The sequence below is a fragment of the Dreissena polymorpha genome, chromosome 8, assembly GCF_020536995.1.
Source record: "Dreissena polymorpha isolate Duluth1 chromosome 8, UMN_Dpol_1.0, whole genome shotgun sequence".
In the NCBI taxonomy this organism is placed as follows: domain Eukaryota; kingdom Metazoa; phylum Mollusca; class Bivalvia; order Myida; family Dreissenidae; genus Dreissena; species Dreissena polymorpha.
In genome coordinates this window covers 26,296,831-26,313,034 of record NC_068362.1, presented here as the reverse complement: position 1 = coordinate 26,313,034, position 16,204 = coordinate 26,296,831, and the positions used below count along the sequence as shown (strand labels likewise).

The following is a 16,204-nucleotide window of genomic DNA, read 5'->3' as shown; positions in this document are numbered from 1 at the left end:
GCATCAACAGATTTAATGGAATGAAACTACCATTGGTGGATTAAATGGACCAGGTTAAAATGGTTAGTGGGTTTTTCCAGTCTTGTGCAGACTTTGCTTTGTCTATTTTCACGGCTTGCAATATGTAAAATACTATTAACCACAACAGAATCACTGTTTATTAGCATATCAACATTATACATTGTTTTAATCACAGTATACAAGTAAGTTTCATGTTTTGACAGTTCAAATAGCGTTTTAGATGCCCCCCCCCCCAGTGGTTTTGATTGTGTGATCCGTTATGGCTTCAACTCATCCGTTAATGCATGAATAACGCTGTGAAAAGAACGTGCCACAAAAAGATATTGTCTGCATTTTAAAACAATTTTTTTTCTGCAGCAGCAAGCAAAGGTAATATTTTATTAAACTGGTGTAATAGAAGTATCAAAACATTGATTGCTTTTCACCAGCACAACTTTATAACGCTACTGATCCGGTAATGGTAACTCGACTGTATCTCAAATGAAGGGAAGCGCAGTTCACTAGATAATTTAACTCATGCATTCATTAATGCATTTTATTGCTTTTTGTTGACATCAATGAAAACATGATGTGTCTAGTTCTACAAATCAAACGATATTTAAAATTAAAATCCTTCGGTAACAACTACGCATGTAGGGGCATTTTTGTGTACATGAACAGTAAGTGTTGTTTCCATACAGCACCTGCATTTAGTATAAAAGTTTCTTTCCTGCCAAAATTTTTTGGAAGTCCCAAATGTGGTCAGCATAATACGGAAAGCGTTGATTGTTAACAGTAAACATGTATGCACTGTTTAGACATGTATACGTATAAATAACCAATAAAGAAAATTTGTATTTTTCTATAATTTACTTAAACCTTATTCAACAAAATCCTTTCAATAAACACAATTAATAGTAAGTCAAAAATATATGATTGACGGATGTATACGGCTAACATTTGTCGCCATTTAATATATCTGCAGCCCATGTTTAATTATGATAGTACAACATATTATATTCGTAGTGTCGCGACAACATATGACAATATCAAAACAAAAAAATTTCAATTGCTAAATCCTTCTCCAAAACAAGATCTATATATGTTAAAATTACATATGTCTTTTCCATGTATTTATCATGATTGAGCACTAACAGAGTTTTATAGTTCGGATATCGAATCCTGAAACATATACGTCTTACCATAATTTAGTTTACTGTTTTGGAGTAAATGAAAACCACATTGCCCGCATACGAAGATGCTTTTTATGACGGTATTTTGAACTTAAGCTAATGCGTTAGCATAAAAATACACAATAATTACAAGTAAGAGATTAAAAAATGTCAATGGTGCTTATTTAGAAGTCAATCGAGTGTGCCCAGCTAAACTATTTTGTGAAAACGAATCTTCCCATGGATATGGAGCGGTACAAAAGCTGTTATTTTTATAATCCTTTTATAACTTAAAAGATCTAAACAAGCGTCGAAGTTTCATTCGCAGCTTATATGAAAACCTACATACGGCGTCATATTCTGACGTCATTGATGCTCAAAGCTACGTCGATTATTCGTTTGAACAAAACTAGCGACTTATTAAGTTGTGTGATCGAAAAACTAGTACATACCGGTAACTTATATTAACGATTTATCAGTTTGGCAGTAATAACAAAATCACTAACTTAACGTAGCGACACATTATGTCGACCGTCTCATTGTCTTGGTGATAAGGACGTTCGCTTGCGGATCGGGATGTCGATAATTCGAACCTCACTCGGGGCATAACATGTTCTGACAGTTGCCTAGTTGTATCGAGGGGTTCCGATTGCATTATTTCCTAGCTCACGGCATTAAGCAAACAGGGTGAAGAATCACATGACTTTGTGGGAACCGGTAAGTGGGGATTTGTTTCTAATAACTGTTTAAAACAATTTTTCTTAAGAATTTTAACTAGTACATAAAAGACAGATTTTTATGCTACTTATGGCAATGCGAAATACATAAGAATTATTTAATTTAATAAGGCTGTGTTCTTGTTACAAATTATATGTTTACAGCATTCATTCATACGGTTATATGTATTTTATGCACTAAAGAATTTTGCAAATGAATTTCAAAAACTTAAGCAATTGGCAAAGATAAAGATCTTAATGGTTTGGTTACATTCTGTCCAGCCCGGATGTAAACCCTTTAAAACCGCGTTGATTCTAAAGTAACCGTGGTGACGCCGTAAAAAAACACATACTTAACTTTTCTGTTAACGACTTATTAAGCTGTGTGGACGAGATTATTCAAGATCAACATTCAAGTATACAAATAATGTTTTATAACTACCAATGTCTTTTATTTGTTGCCTTTCGTTCGGTAAGTATGATAACAATGTTTTCTGATTGTAAAGGCCACTTGTTAAACAATAAGTAATGTGTACCATGTCCGTTGTATCCATAAACTCACATTCGTTCAGGACATTATTTGACAGAACCTGTCAGATTAAAATACATCAACATTAAAACGCTAACCTCAATAATTGATCTTGATGATGTGACATTTTTGGTTAGCCTACATTAGAGACAAAATACTTCACGGGGGACCTACATGTGAGACAACGTAGCAACAAAGCTCGAACATACTCCTTTGTAAGTGTAGTCATGAGTTTAATGATCGAACCCCGGGGATATAAAGTTAAAAGCAATAAAAATTCAAGTTTTGCAACACTGAATTCGTGTCAGTCGTTTCGATTTACTTAGTTTGTTCTTTAAACACGAATGAAAGGGAAGTAGTTGTATGTATTTGATTCTGATTGCCGCGTGAAACCTTTTTAAATAGCAAATACTTAAACATAATGAATGAAAAAGCAATGTTTTATCTACTGAAAACCAAAAAAAAAAATTAATGCAATGAAAAAAAAAACGTTGAGGGACACCAAACTAGAAAAAAAACGTTCACAAGATATGGTATATGAACATGAAAAGAATCATTGTTTATACAATTGCATATGCTGTTTGTACATTATAAATTTGTTCATTAGTTGTTTTGTTAATATGACTGTATCTTTTATAATTACGAAACCGAAGAGTACGTAAAACATATATAAATGCTTACGATTTTTTTTACGATTTGTTTTAACTTTAATCTTAAATACAGTCAAACATTTACATCGTACCTTATATATTGTACAATTTTATGCCACAGGCCTTTCTACGCGATCAGTGTTTTGATTTATTTCAATCTAATTATAATAATGATGATATTTAAAGTAATGATAATGCGTACCCGACGAAATAACTGTACAATTATGCATACACAACCTATTGTTTTTGGTTAACTGCACTTTCTCTTAAACAGATATATGCACCTATGAACATTGAGAGACATTTCTCTTAGGTTAAACTATATGGAATGTCAAACAATAATCGTGCTATTTCCCAACCTATAAATACAGAAGCAACAGTCATGAATCTTGTCCAGGGTCGACTACTCTGAAGGGTCGACACCTCTGAATCTTGTACATTTTTTCTGATATATGTTCCCGACAAAATATAAAGTTAAATATTACAACAGTACAAACAAACACAAATTATATATATTCATATTAATAACTTTAATAGGAGTATGTCCTAACTTTAAATATATAATAAATAAGTGTAACAACTCTCGAAGTATGGACTCACTGGTTATGGCTCTTGCTGCACCTTTCATATAAATGAGAGTTATATGGACTGTGCTCTGTGAAAAGGGGGTTTAATGCACGTTCTTAAAGTGTCGTCCCAGATTAGCCTGTGCATATATGTATATATATAAGTATATAATTTTAAATTAAAATAAGTATTATCCTTTAGGGCTTTTCGGGCTTTTTTATGGGTCTTTTGGTAAAACATGTTTCTTTAATTTAATATGTGATGTATTAAATGGATCTATCATTGTAGACAATCCTTGTTTCCCGGTTAATAGCATAATGACAATTTGTTTAGGCATTTACACTATATTGCATGTACTGCAATTTAGTAATAAAAAGTGCATGCATTTGGAGGAATGAACTCATGAGCTAACCAGGCAACTGGTTTTTCAGACCTACACATTTCAATGAAATACGCTAAGTTCTCTTGCTTAAAACAATATTTAGTCGCTTAAGCCTTTAGATCTTAATTGAAGGGAAATAAAAAAAAAGGTCATTATACTTTTACAAAAATGGATCATTTTTCGCATTATCCAATACACACGTACTGGTCGAGACAAAATCGCTTTCATACATTTCATAAATTACAGTTTTATTGATGGCAATAGCAACGAACTCCACGATTCTCTGGCGTCACGTTATTTCCCAACTTAAACCAATCGTGATACATCGGCTATCTCCGGATTCTCCGTAAGAATGATTTATGCAATAAATCGTCTGCTGATAGAGTTTGAACATATACTTACAGAACGCCTTGTCGCAACAGCCGGGTCTTAACCTGACCAAGTCTGATTCCCAGCTCGAGGGAGGCGAGCATGTTCTGGAGAAAGAGATTCGAAGGGAAAGATTTGAACTGCCGCGGGAGAAAAAGATTAAGAGGTATGTCCCTGTCATCTCACCTTGAAATGAAATACATGTTAATCAATACATATATATGCAATGTGAAAGTGTGCAAAATTGTCATCAAATCTAAAGCCTAATTAGCAAGTAATTTATTATTTTTTAAACGGTACCGCTTTTAAAACCGAAAGTAGGATTTCTATACGTATACGTCCATTTCGACAAACGCGATTGTTTTTAAGTTTTAAAGCGCAAAAAGACGGATTTCTACCTTGTAATCACCAGATATATTCTAACTGACACTGATTAAATTTAATCTATTGCCCAGTTAGCAAGTTATTTATTATTTTTCAAACGGTACCGCTTTTATAACCGAAAGTAGGATTTCTATGCGTTAATTTCGACAAACGCGATTATTTTTAAGTTTTAAAGCGCAACAATACGGATTTCTACCTTTTAACAACCAGATATACTCTAATTGGCATATATAAAATTAAATATATAGCCTGGTTAGCAAGTAATTTATTATTTTTCAAACTGTAACGCTTTTAATACCGAAAGTAGAATTTCTAGACGTATACGTCCATTTCGACAAACGCGATTACTTTTAAGTTTTAAAGCGCTAAAATACGGACTTCTACCTTGTCACCACCATATATATTGTTATTGGCATAGATAAAATATGTTTCTTATTTATAATTAAATTTACTATGCCAAATAAGTTGTGTGGCTTTAAGATCCGTTGTTCAACGTTTATTAAATATTTAGTATTTTTATAAAGATGAATCCGATAGAAAGTGTGCACGATGCAAGATATTATCACATGTACACTTAATACATAAATAAGAGGTGTGTAATGATACATATAGACTAATTATTTCATTAATATACACTAAAAAAGCTATGAACATAAACATTTTACTTTGCTAGCTACTCCTCAGATAAAGGGCGCTCTCGCACCCATATTGTAGAATAAAGCTCAGAACAAAATATAAAACCGCGTCAGTATTCATTTTTCCTCTAACAGACTACGCAAAAAGGGGGAGCTTATCATGCACAGCAAGCTCGTTCTGATGATGATAGTGGTGCTGAATTTAGTGGATTGTTGCCTCGTACTAGGCGAACTAATTCTCGACATCCACTATATAAAAGGTACGTTAATGTATCCATCCGCTAGAAACTTCGCGGATTTTGTACAAAATAAGAGACTGCAATGTATTCATACGTTGTCGTATTGTTTTTTTTTTTTTAGAAAAACGCGTGTATTGCAGTCTAGACAAATAAGATCACATGTGCATGTACATCCTTAATACACACGATGCATACGATAACTGAAGAGACCTTTTACTATGTACGGGCAAATAATATCTGATTTCTTATGTCCTTGGCAATTTCTCAGAGTGACACGTTATTTGCAGGACTTCGCGACAAGACGGAAGAGCGGTCACAACAGTTTGTCGACACGATGGCAAAACGCTACCCTGATGAACTAGGCAGCTACTCAACTGACCAACTGGACGATTTATACAAACACCTATATACGGCCGACTGCAGTTGGCCTCCTCGCGAGGACGTGACCTACTTGTCCAGAGATAACGTAACGTTAATCAACGGCACGTTTCAGTCTGACACTGACGCTGGTTTAAATAGAACGCGTTTTAGTGTAAGTTGACCCATGGAATAAACATTTACTTACCCGTAATTACTCTATGTTTTCGGACACTTAAAAATATTTTTTTTTTCGTGTCCGAAAACTTAGATACGAAAAATATTTACAAAATACAGGTGTCCGAAAACTTAGAGTTGAAAATTGAAGTGTCCGAAAATAGCGTAAATTGTATCAACGACTACCGGTAATAGCACGCGCTTGTAAAATACCATGCCGTATTGTATAAATTACAGTTATATATGTTTGCACTGCATTTTAAATAATTTTAAATGCTTAATTTATTTGACAGAAAGTTACTACAAGGTTGTACTTTGACCAACGAGTTCAAAGATGAGCATGTGATGTACCGATACTCGCTAGTAGGAACCTGTAATTAACGAAATAAAACTGCAAACTATGAATTCTTTGTTTGTTTATTTCCGAGAGTTGTTGTCTAACACCTTCCTTTGTTAGTAAAACTTGCAATAGGGTGCATCACACTTTGAAGCGTTTAGTATTTGTCACAGTTATTTTGCTGAGAAGGGGTACCGGTAGAACCATTGCGGTAATAAATGAACTGTCAATTGGCACTACCCCTGGTAATTGTCATAACGCTTATGCTATCGGGCGAAACCAGTGTTTAATACCGGTTTATAAGGTTATTTACCCAATAACGCAAATGTAATGGTCCGTTGCCCTTATGCATTCACCTGCCATGTTTTATGATGTTAATCTGGTTGTAAAGCCCCCAATCTCTTGCACGACGGTTACATTTCATTCACCTCTGTGTTGGGCTCAGAACGGACTATTGTTATGAAAGCGTCTCATTTATGTCATGATCATTCCAAGCGTTCATCATTGAGGTTACAGAATACTAAACAATCTCTTGCACGACGGTTACATTGCATTCACTGCATTAAAGAAAACCATCTCATACCATGATATCTTATATCAGTCTTAATTCATTATTATAAAATTGATATGGTTTTTTTTATGTTAAGAAACCAACATACATACACACGTCGAAGCAATTCCTAACGTCACTAAAAAAAAATGTTCAATTGTTTACATTTGTGAAGTGCGTGGAATGATTCCATCTGCGTAAATGGGCAATAAATTAGTCCCAAAGAGTTGCATTAAAACTCGCAAGTTTTTGCACGATTTATCGTACATTTAAAAGTCATATTTCTTAATTTAATGCATGCGATCTTAAATATCCAATCAAATATACGTTGAATGCGTTTGTTCGGTTTTATCTATTTTATAGACAAAATGGAGAGCTGAGCCTTTCGCAGAGTTGTATGTGAGAGCAAGGAACGACAACTCTGCGTGGAGATTGTAAAACCCCATGATCGAAGTGTCATTAGATATCGAAAACAGGACCGAAATTTGGTAAAATAGCGCAGTAATATATACTGTCCGAAAACTTAGAGACATTAATTATGGACGAAAACTAATGTGTCCGAAAATTTAGAGTCACGAAAAATAATTATTTTTGCTAAAAATGGGGTGTCCGAAAACTTAGAGTGTACGAAAACATAGAGTAATTACGGAAATATGGTACGTTTAATCACTTAAACAATGTTTTAAAAACAGATTGATATAATACTGTGTTTGTCCGAATATTATCACATTTATATAAAACCTTATGTGGTTAGTGTTTATTTCAGAAATCGTAATGAATATATAATGTGCATTTGTGCTATGATATCTTTAAGAAATCGTGTATTAAAATGACAACATATGTGATGTTTCCTGCAATTCGCCATGTCTCCGGACCTAAGCCCTTTCAGGTGACAGAACACAGCTATTTTCTACGTGTAAATATTAAATGAAGTCGTTTTCTTCTTCTTTATTAATACAAACAACAGGCCAATGACAAGTCAGATAACGTAAGCACGGCGCGAAAAAGATTAATTAGTTATATTTAATTTCTCCTACCATTAATATAATACATAAGTTATAAATTGTTAGTATTATCCATTGCTGTAGATTCAACCAATCTCTTATTTGAGAAACTATTACTGATACAAATTGGTCAAAATAGCAAAACTAGCTGCACAAACTTTGCAAATGCCAACAACTTTGTAAATGCTCACTTTTTTGTGTTATTATTTTAGAAGGTGTGTCATGTGGATTACATCAAATTTATAAAAAAAAACGTTTTGTGCTTTCCTGGCAATTGAACAGATAAATAGGATGTATATGATAAACACAAAAATACTGCTTACTATGTTGTTTTTTCTTTCTAAAATTGGTCATTTACTAAGGAAATGTCTTATTTATATATCATTTTGTCTTAATTTTATTTTAAAGATGGTACGTTTTAAGTTAAATGTTTTACTGGTGTTGAAATTTTGTTTGACATGATTAGAAGTCAATTAAAATTTCCTGGATATACATTAAACGAAGCTAACATTAGACGAAGGTAATACCTGACCGGTCTTATGTATGCTGTATTCAAGTCATACATTTATTGACACTGTCTTTTATAGAGAAGTGAAAGTCATCCACCTACCACGACAGCGAAAAACATCCTTCACAACATACCGGAAACTGTTTACGAGACATCGCGACTCAGCCCCGAGGCCTCTAAAATCCACACGGGCTCCCACATGGGCTCCCACTCCGGCTTCCCCAGTAAGATGTGGGAGGATGTAGCGCACGGACTCCACAAGGCCAGCGTTTGTATCCTCGGGGTTCTGTTCTTTGAGGTAGGGTTCATAGAATGATCGGTGTGTGTCATTTATGCTGTATATAGGCCGCGCGAAGGAAAACGGGTGCTAATTCATATGCGTAACGTGCCGTCAAGAGTACGCAGAAACTAATCAGGGACAACACTTGGCAGCACTGTCGTATATCGGGTAAAACTGTAGACATCAATATACGTATATCGGGTTGAACACTAGAAAAATGGTCGTATATCGGGTATAACACAAGACAACCACGTCGCTTCTTGGATAAAACACTAGTACCGTGTCGTATTTTGGGTGTAACTCTATACAACATATTCGAATATTGGTTTTAAAATTAGACAACGTGGTCACAGAATGGTTCTAAGTCTAATAAAACTGGGTCGTATAATGGGTCTTGAATAGGCAACGTAAACGTATAGCTAGTCGTATAAAGGACACCATGATTGCATATGTAGTGTAAAAAGCTACACACCATGAGCGTAAATAATGTGCAGATATGTAGATCTCTAGACAACGTGTGCGCACATTGATAATAATGCTAGACAACGTGGTCGTATATTGATTTTAGAACGTGGTCGTATATTGATTTTAGAACGTGGTCGTATATTGATTTTAAGCAGGACATTTTTGTTTCTTATACATGTTACGTCATATGTGTTTGTTTATTTACTTACAATTTTACGCGAGTCAATGGTGGTCGTACGGAAAAAAACATACAACTTGGTCGTATATATGACCTTACGCTACACAAGATGTCTACAGAGTGTTTGCATTAAATTAAACAGATCCAAAACTGTTAACCTGCAAACACATAAAAGATTTTACAAAAAAATACTAACATATAATTTGCTTTTAAAAGAGATTTCTTGTGTATATCATTTCAGAGCATCATTAAGATTATTTGCATGGGGAGAGAGTTTTTGTCAAAGAAACTAGAGGTATGTTCGAAGACCTATATAAATTTTTTTAAGAAGCCATCATTATATCTCGATTTCTCATTGGCGGCGCAGGTACCATTTAAATGTAGCCCGGGTACTCTTAACTTCCTAAGTATAAAACAAAGTACCCGAGTTACTAAACATCTATCAAAACGTACACCGGAGTATGGACGTACAACAAAAACGTATATCGTTAAGCATATTTTCCGTAACCGGACTCCATTGTAGTATATTTGGCTATTATCAAAAATAGACCCCGCAATGGCGTAGTAATTTGCGGTAATAACGTTTTTGGAGAGATAATCGGATTGTTTCACGTGCAAAATTGTTACTATTTATAGTAACATATGTATCAGTGACGTCCAAAAAAAAATGTTACTATATATAGTATTATTTTAGTACGCAAAACTGTTCCTTTATCGATCCACAGATGTAATGAATTGAAATGTGCCCACGTACGGCGAGGCGTACGGTTGATTATAGACCCGAACAATTTTTACACGCGCACATTTGCGTTATATATTAAAAAGGTGGCAGGCAAATTATAATTATGCAAATCTCAAGTCTTTAAATATAAATGATAACGGTTGATATAGTTTGCAAATAGGAATATAGTTTTTAGGTTCCATTTTTTTGTACATACACCAAGATTAGTTGTGTATTTCAAACTCCAGCACATTCTGGGATAGGTCTATGTCCCATGTAAACCCGTGTTTTAGGTGTTCGACGTTGTGGTGGTTATGGTGTCGTTCGTGGTGGACTTGGTGCTCCTCAAGGGTCTCACCAGCATGAAGGTCAATGACGCCGTGCTCTTCCTCTCCCTTTTGTTGCCTTGGAGAGTGATCCGACTCGTTAACAGTACGTAACTGAGTGACGTCCATACCCTATCGTTAACGTTATTAGACATCCTTAGCCTTGCGAATATTCTACATACTGGTACATTATATGTAAAATTAAATTAACAAAAGACTTTAAAAAAGCTGTCATTGTTATATTTAATTCAATTTTCAACAGAAGAAAATTTTCATTGTTTTCTAAATAATAAATCTAAATCCGATTTGCAACATTATTCAAATTGATTTTTCTAAAGTTTATGTGATATTCAAAGTAATTATTCATGTAAGCCTCATACGCACGTCCATTCAAACTCTTGTCATTTAGAGGAAACCGTTGTCCATTTGGGGTCACCGTTACTTTAACCTTGACCCGTAATTCAAACTGGCTATATAAAACATTTCAAAACGTTATGTAATTGCGTAAATCTAAAGTATTGACCGGCAAACTAATACTAATATCTCGAATGGACTTCCAACTAGTCATGAGTCTATTGCCGTTACAATCATTCTATATCGGACGTTTAAAAAAGATTTTGTCATTGTATTGACAGGCATCCGATTGCTCAGATTGACTCACACATATTCACGAGGTTGTCGCCCGGTTTCAGGCAACCTATTGTTAGGATAGATTCCCAAATATTCATGCGCATGTTGCCCGGTTACAGGTCTGATAGTTGCGGTGCTAGACCATGAGCACTTCCGGTTGAAGATGCTGTACAAAGAAAAGAAGATGATCAATGAAAAGAACACCGCCAAACGATGGGATGTAAGCAAACATGATCGCGTATATTAACTATGTAGCGTTCAATGACAAGAATAAGCAAAACTATCGAACGATAGAAAACATGAGCGCCTATCAGAAATATTTAGCGTTCATGACAATTGGATAGGCCAAACTTTTGGACGTAAGTTTAAATCAGCCCGTATATAAAATATGTGCGTTCGATGACAAGGGAATAAGCCAATTTATTTGACGTAAGTAAACCTCAGCCGTATATAAAATATTTAGCGTTATATGAACATGAAACAAGCCAAACAATTAACACCAACGCCAATCGGAAATATTTAGCGTCAAATGACAATTTAATAATTTAAAGATAAACTGTTGGACTTAAGAAGACATCAGCGCGTATCTGAGATATTAAGCGGTCGATGACAATGGAATACGCCACACAATTGGACGTAAGTAAGGTTACGCGTCTTACTTAAATGGGGATAGTTCAACGGCAATATAAATACGCGCACAATTGGACGTAAGTTAATTTCAGCGCGTATCTGAAATATATAGCGTTCAACTACAATGGAAGAAGCCAAACACTGGACGTAAGTTATGCTTCGCGTCTTACTTAAAATGGGAAAGTTAAATGACAAGAGAATTACCTACACGATTGACGTAAGTAAACATCAGCGCCAACCTAACATGTGGAGCGTTCAATGACAGTTGCTTTAAAGGCATGCTCCCTTGTATCATTGGTATTTAGCAAGAAGATTGATTTTTGAAAAAAAGCGTTTGTATAATTTGTTTTCATTCCATAAAATACCCAACCAATCAATCGCGTCATACATACATGACAAAATACCCTAAGTATCGCACTTTTATAGCTCGTTTTAAAATATAAAGCTCAAAAATATCAAACTTGCACTGGGAGTATTCCATTATCACATATTAAACGCTGAATTTGATTAATAAATTTGCATGTTCTTTTTTTCGAGCACGTTTGTGCACGTGTTTAAATGAGGCCATAACAGAATACTTAGTGGGGTACTCTTAATTCGAGTTAAGGCGAATCCAGTACGGAAACTATTATATTCATCGAATCAATATATTAATTTATTATATGCTTTCCGGTGGTTTATATGAAAATATCAGTGAAATAAAACTGAAAATTCACTGTTTCAAACAGTGAAAAATATCCATGAAAGTATCGATAATTTTCACTGCTTTACTGTGAAATGACGTCATTTTTTTACGAAATGACGTCATTATCACAGCGAAATTCTCCACTTAAACACTTTTACAATGTAAATAAACGATGAAAAGAAAAGCATAAAATAAAAAAAAATGTTGGATTCGGAGAAATTTTAATTTTAATTCACTCGTTATCATATTTTTTTTTTCATTTTCTATGATCACCCGTGAATTAAAATCGATATTCCACCGAATCCAACAATTATCATCGATAAATTTATGCATGAAGGTCAGCGTCAGGTGAATACTATCGATCTAAAATGGTCCATGCAGTGGTGTTTATTTCAGTATCACCTGAAGAGGATTGAATCGTTTTGTGCCATCGAGGGAATACCGATGTGGAAGATACGTCATCATACTGGTGCGCAACGTGACATTGTTCTTAACCATGTTATGCCTAGTGGACTCTCCCATCCTTCTAAATTAGATCTATTAGGGATGTTTAGTATATTTATTTCTATATCTAGAATATTTCTTACGGAAATTCCTTTAAGCAAACAGCGTAGACCCCGATGAGACACCGAATCATGCGGCGTCTCATATGGGTCTACGCTGTTTGCAAAGGCCTTTTTTCTAGATGCTAGGCATTAATGGATTAACTTATTTTATTGTTATTTTTGTCAATATTTGTTTGGTCAAAAATCGATCGACATCAATGACCCTCCGTATTACTATTGTTACAATATGGTAATATATCATAAGGATAAAATATACATAAAAACGAGATATGTTAAATTGAGATGATGAAAATTCTGCTCGAGGTCGAACAGGCGATGTAATCATGTACATTTTTATGGACTAGCACCTTTATTTCCATGTGTACCAAGCATATCTACGTAGTGGGTAAAAATGCAACTCACTTATTAAAAAGATACAAACTAACATTAGCAACGATGTTGTTGTGTCTTTGCAGCTCTGTGCAGAAATCAGTCTACAATTACCTCAATGGCATCGCTGGCACTGTGCGGCATAATGCCGGGAATGATTGTGGCGTCGGAAGACAAAATGATGTTTAACCGCTCCTTCGAACAAGGTTTCGCTCAAAATGCAAATGCAAAACACGATTCACCCAAGCCAAATAAGGCCACTAGTAACTCTGATGGTGTTACCGTCAGCGAACCATCAGGCCTATTTAAACACCACACTATACCAGTTTTTAATCTTGACAATATGAATGAAAGCGGGGACGAGGACGACAACGAAGGGCCCCTAAATCTCGACACTGGAAATAACTCGAGTGTGAGTACGTATATCCTCGGAAGTACGTTCAAGACGTTGCATCACTCCATCCAGTCGGATACGGGTCATAGCATCCTGATTATTTCCAGTGAAAGCCATGCTTCTCAGAAGCGCGCGTCGGTTGGCAACAAAGAAATGCAACCCCTGCTTGAACATCAGACTTCGGAAGATTCAGACGAATACGGCGGTACTGTCGATCACGAGGTCGATCATATAGAACCGTTCAATAACAGCAACATATCTAAAGCCTCATATACGGTATTAAACGACATTGTGTGATCATTTACGTCAGTGAAAACTTATCAAATGCTTTACGGACATTTTAAAGCTATCAAACCATTAACTTTTTCAATCTTTGATAAAGCGTTTGCAATTTATCTTTGATAAAGCGTTTGTAATTTATAAATATTAAAATTACTGGAGTAGTAAGGTTTAAATACTCACAAGCTATATCGACACTTAATGATAACACGATCAGTCGTTCTTGAAGGTTATACTTAACTCACCCAGGTTTTCAAAGTCTGCATATTTTTTGGGGAGAATTCATTAAAGGGACATTTTCACATATTTTGGCAGATATTGAAGTTTGTCATTAAATGCGTTATATTGATAAATGTAGGCATTGGATCTTAAATGCTTCAGTAAAAAAATCAGGAATAAAATTTAAGAAAGTAACCCTCAACTGGGCTCGAACCACTGCCCCTGGAGTAAAAGTCTAACGCTAAGACCACTCGACAATCCGTGCTCATACTATCAGTGAAGTATTTTATACTTTATATAAGCAATTCTCGTAATATCACAACATATAACGACATCAACTGAACAAATTACTCAATCGTTTCGCGTTGCAATCCTTTATAATTTTTAGGTTTTTATATCGTCAAAAGATGCATATAACAGATATTTGAGAGCATGGTAAATGTTCAGTATTACTGTTTCCTCGCAAATGTCATAACTACAACGAAAATTTGCGAATCTGAAACATTTTTAATTTTGTCAATTTACCAAAACGTTGAAAGGTTCCTTTAAACTTGTTTATTAGGCCGTGTCAGCATACTGTACTTCAATTGAGAGATTTTGTTTGTTGTGCTTTCTTCATATGCTTTGAATTTCTCTTGCTATTTACGAAAGCAAATACCGAAGGCGATTCTATTGTTGAAGAGTTTTTCGAAAGTTTTTTTAAGGTCAACGTATAATGCATTTGCGCAGTAATCGAAGCAAGGAAGATAACAAAATGACAAAATATGTATTGGGGTCAATGGTACTTCACGCGGTCATGGCGGAAATCAGAAATTGCGAGGCCATGACCCTTGTTGGTTTGTTTGCGTCTGACCTTGTTAAACACAATTTAGCAACCAAATGTCATTTATGGCCTCTTGTTTTATGAATCATTTGTTCCTATTTCACTTATATAATTTGAAATAACAACTCATTTTAAGGGAAAGATTTTAGAGTGGATCACTCAATGAACGTTGCTTCAAATTTGAGTATACTGTGAAATACAGTAATAACTTTGTTTCAGAGAATTTTGAAGCGCCATGTTGTTACTATACGATAAATGCTCATGGTGAGCTAACAAGAAACAAAAGTTTGCAGTTTCATTGTGTATTTTCAAGTTTTTCGTTGTTTTATGACTCTATCTTATTTATCACCGTTGGCTAAGACGGATTATTTGTGCCATTGTGTCCAGTTGAAGACGCACGATCCGATTCTATACAGATTTAGAAAACTGTCAATCTGCCGATATGATTATACAGACCCACCATATACGAATAAAGCCCCACTCTTGACGTCAATGTGCTAACCTTTATAGTCGCGTTTAATATAAGTGAATACCAATTATCGCTAAGGGTATACACATACATCTTATGGATATAAAAATATCCGATAATTGTCACTACCCGATTTACAACGTGTGAGATTTCGTGTCATATATTCTCTCATGAAACGATCAATTGAATTCGGACAATGTGTTTCTTACTAAAATATAGAATTTATATTCGAAGCAGGATGCTGGTTCGACGGGGCTAGATTTATTACAGGACAATCATAAAACACTGCTCATTAATCCTTAATCACAGTGCTTCAGCAACGTCTAGATGGAAGGGCACTCCGCTCTAACATTACGAGGACCCGCCCAGCCATTCCGCTATGACTCCCGTCATTTCATTTTAATCAGTCCTTGTCACAATTTACAAATTACATAACGCATTGACACGTACTAATAGGGTCAAGCGGTCGACTGCTCATTGTAGTTCAATAAACATCACGCACATAAAATAATTATAATCATATTATAAAATCGTGGAAAATAGGTCAGTAGACTACATATGGCAACCGGGTGAAATCCTCCTGAACATTTTTCA

The 16,204-nt window shown here is 35.0% G+C and overlaps 1 protein-coding gene across 1 annotated transcript; it reads left to right on the top strand.

Moving 5' to 3' along the window:
- The first annotated feature begins 1,871 nt into the window (after positions 1-1,871).
- Positions 1,872-14,117, top strand: LOC127840399 (uncharacterized). Its single transcript, XM_052368811.1, has 10 exons — positions 1,872-1,889; positions 4,439-4,551; positions 5,540-5,664; positions 5,931-6,175; positions 8,656-8,874; positions 9,741-9,794; positions 10,514-10,652; positions 11,296-11,396; positions 12,888-12,960; positions 13,513-14,117. Exons 1-10 carry the CDS (start codon positions 1,872-1,874, stop codon positions 14,115-14,117), a joined length of 1,692 nt encoding a protein of 563 aa, XP_052224771.1.
- The last annotated feature ends 2,087 nt before the right edge of the window (positions 14,118-16,204 follow it).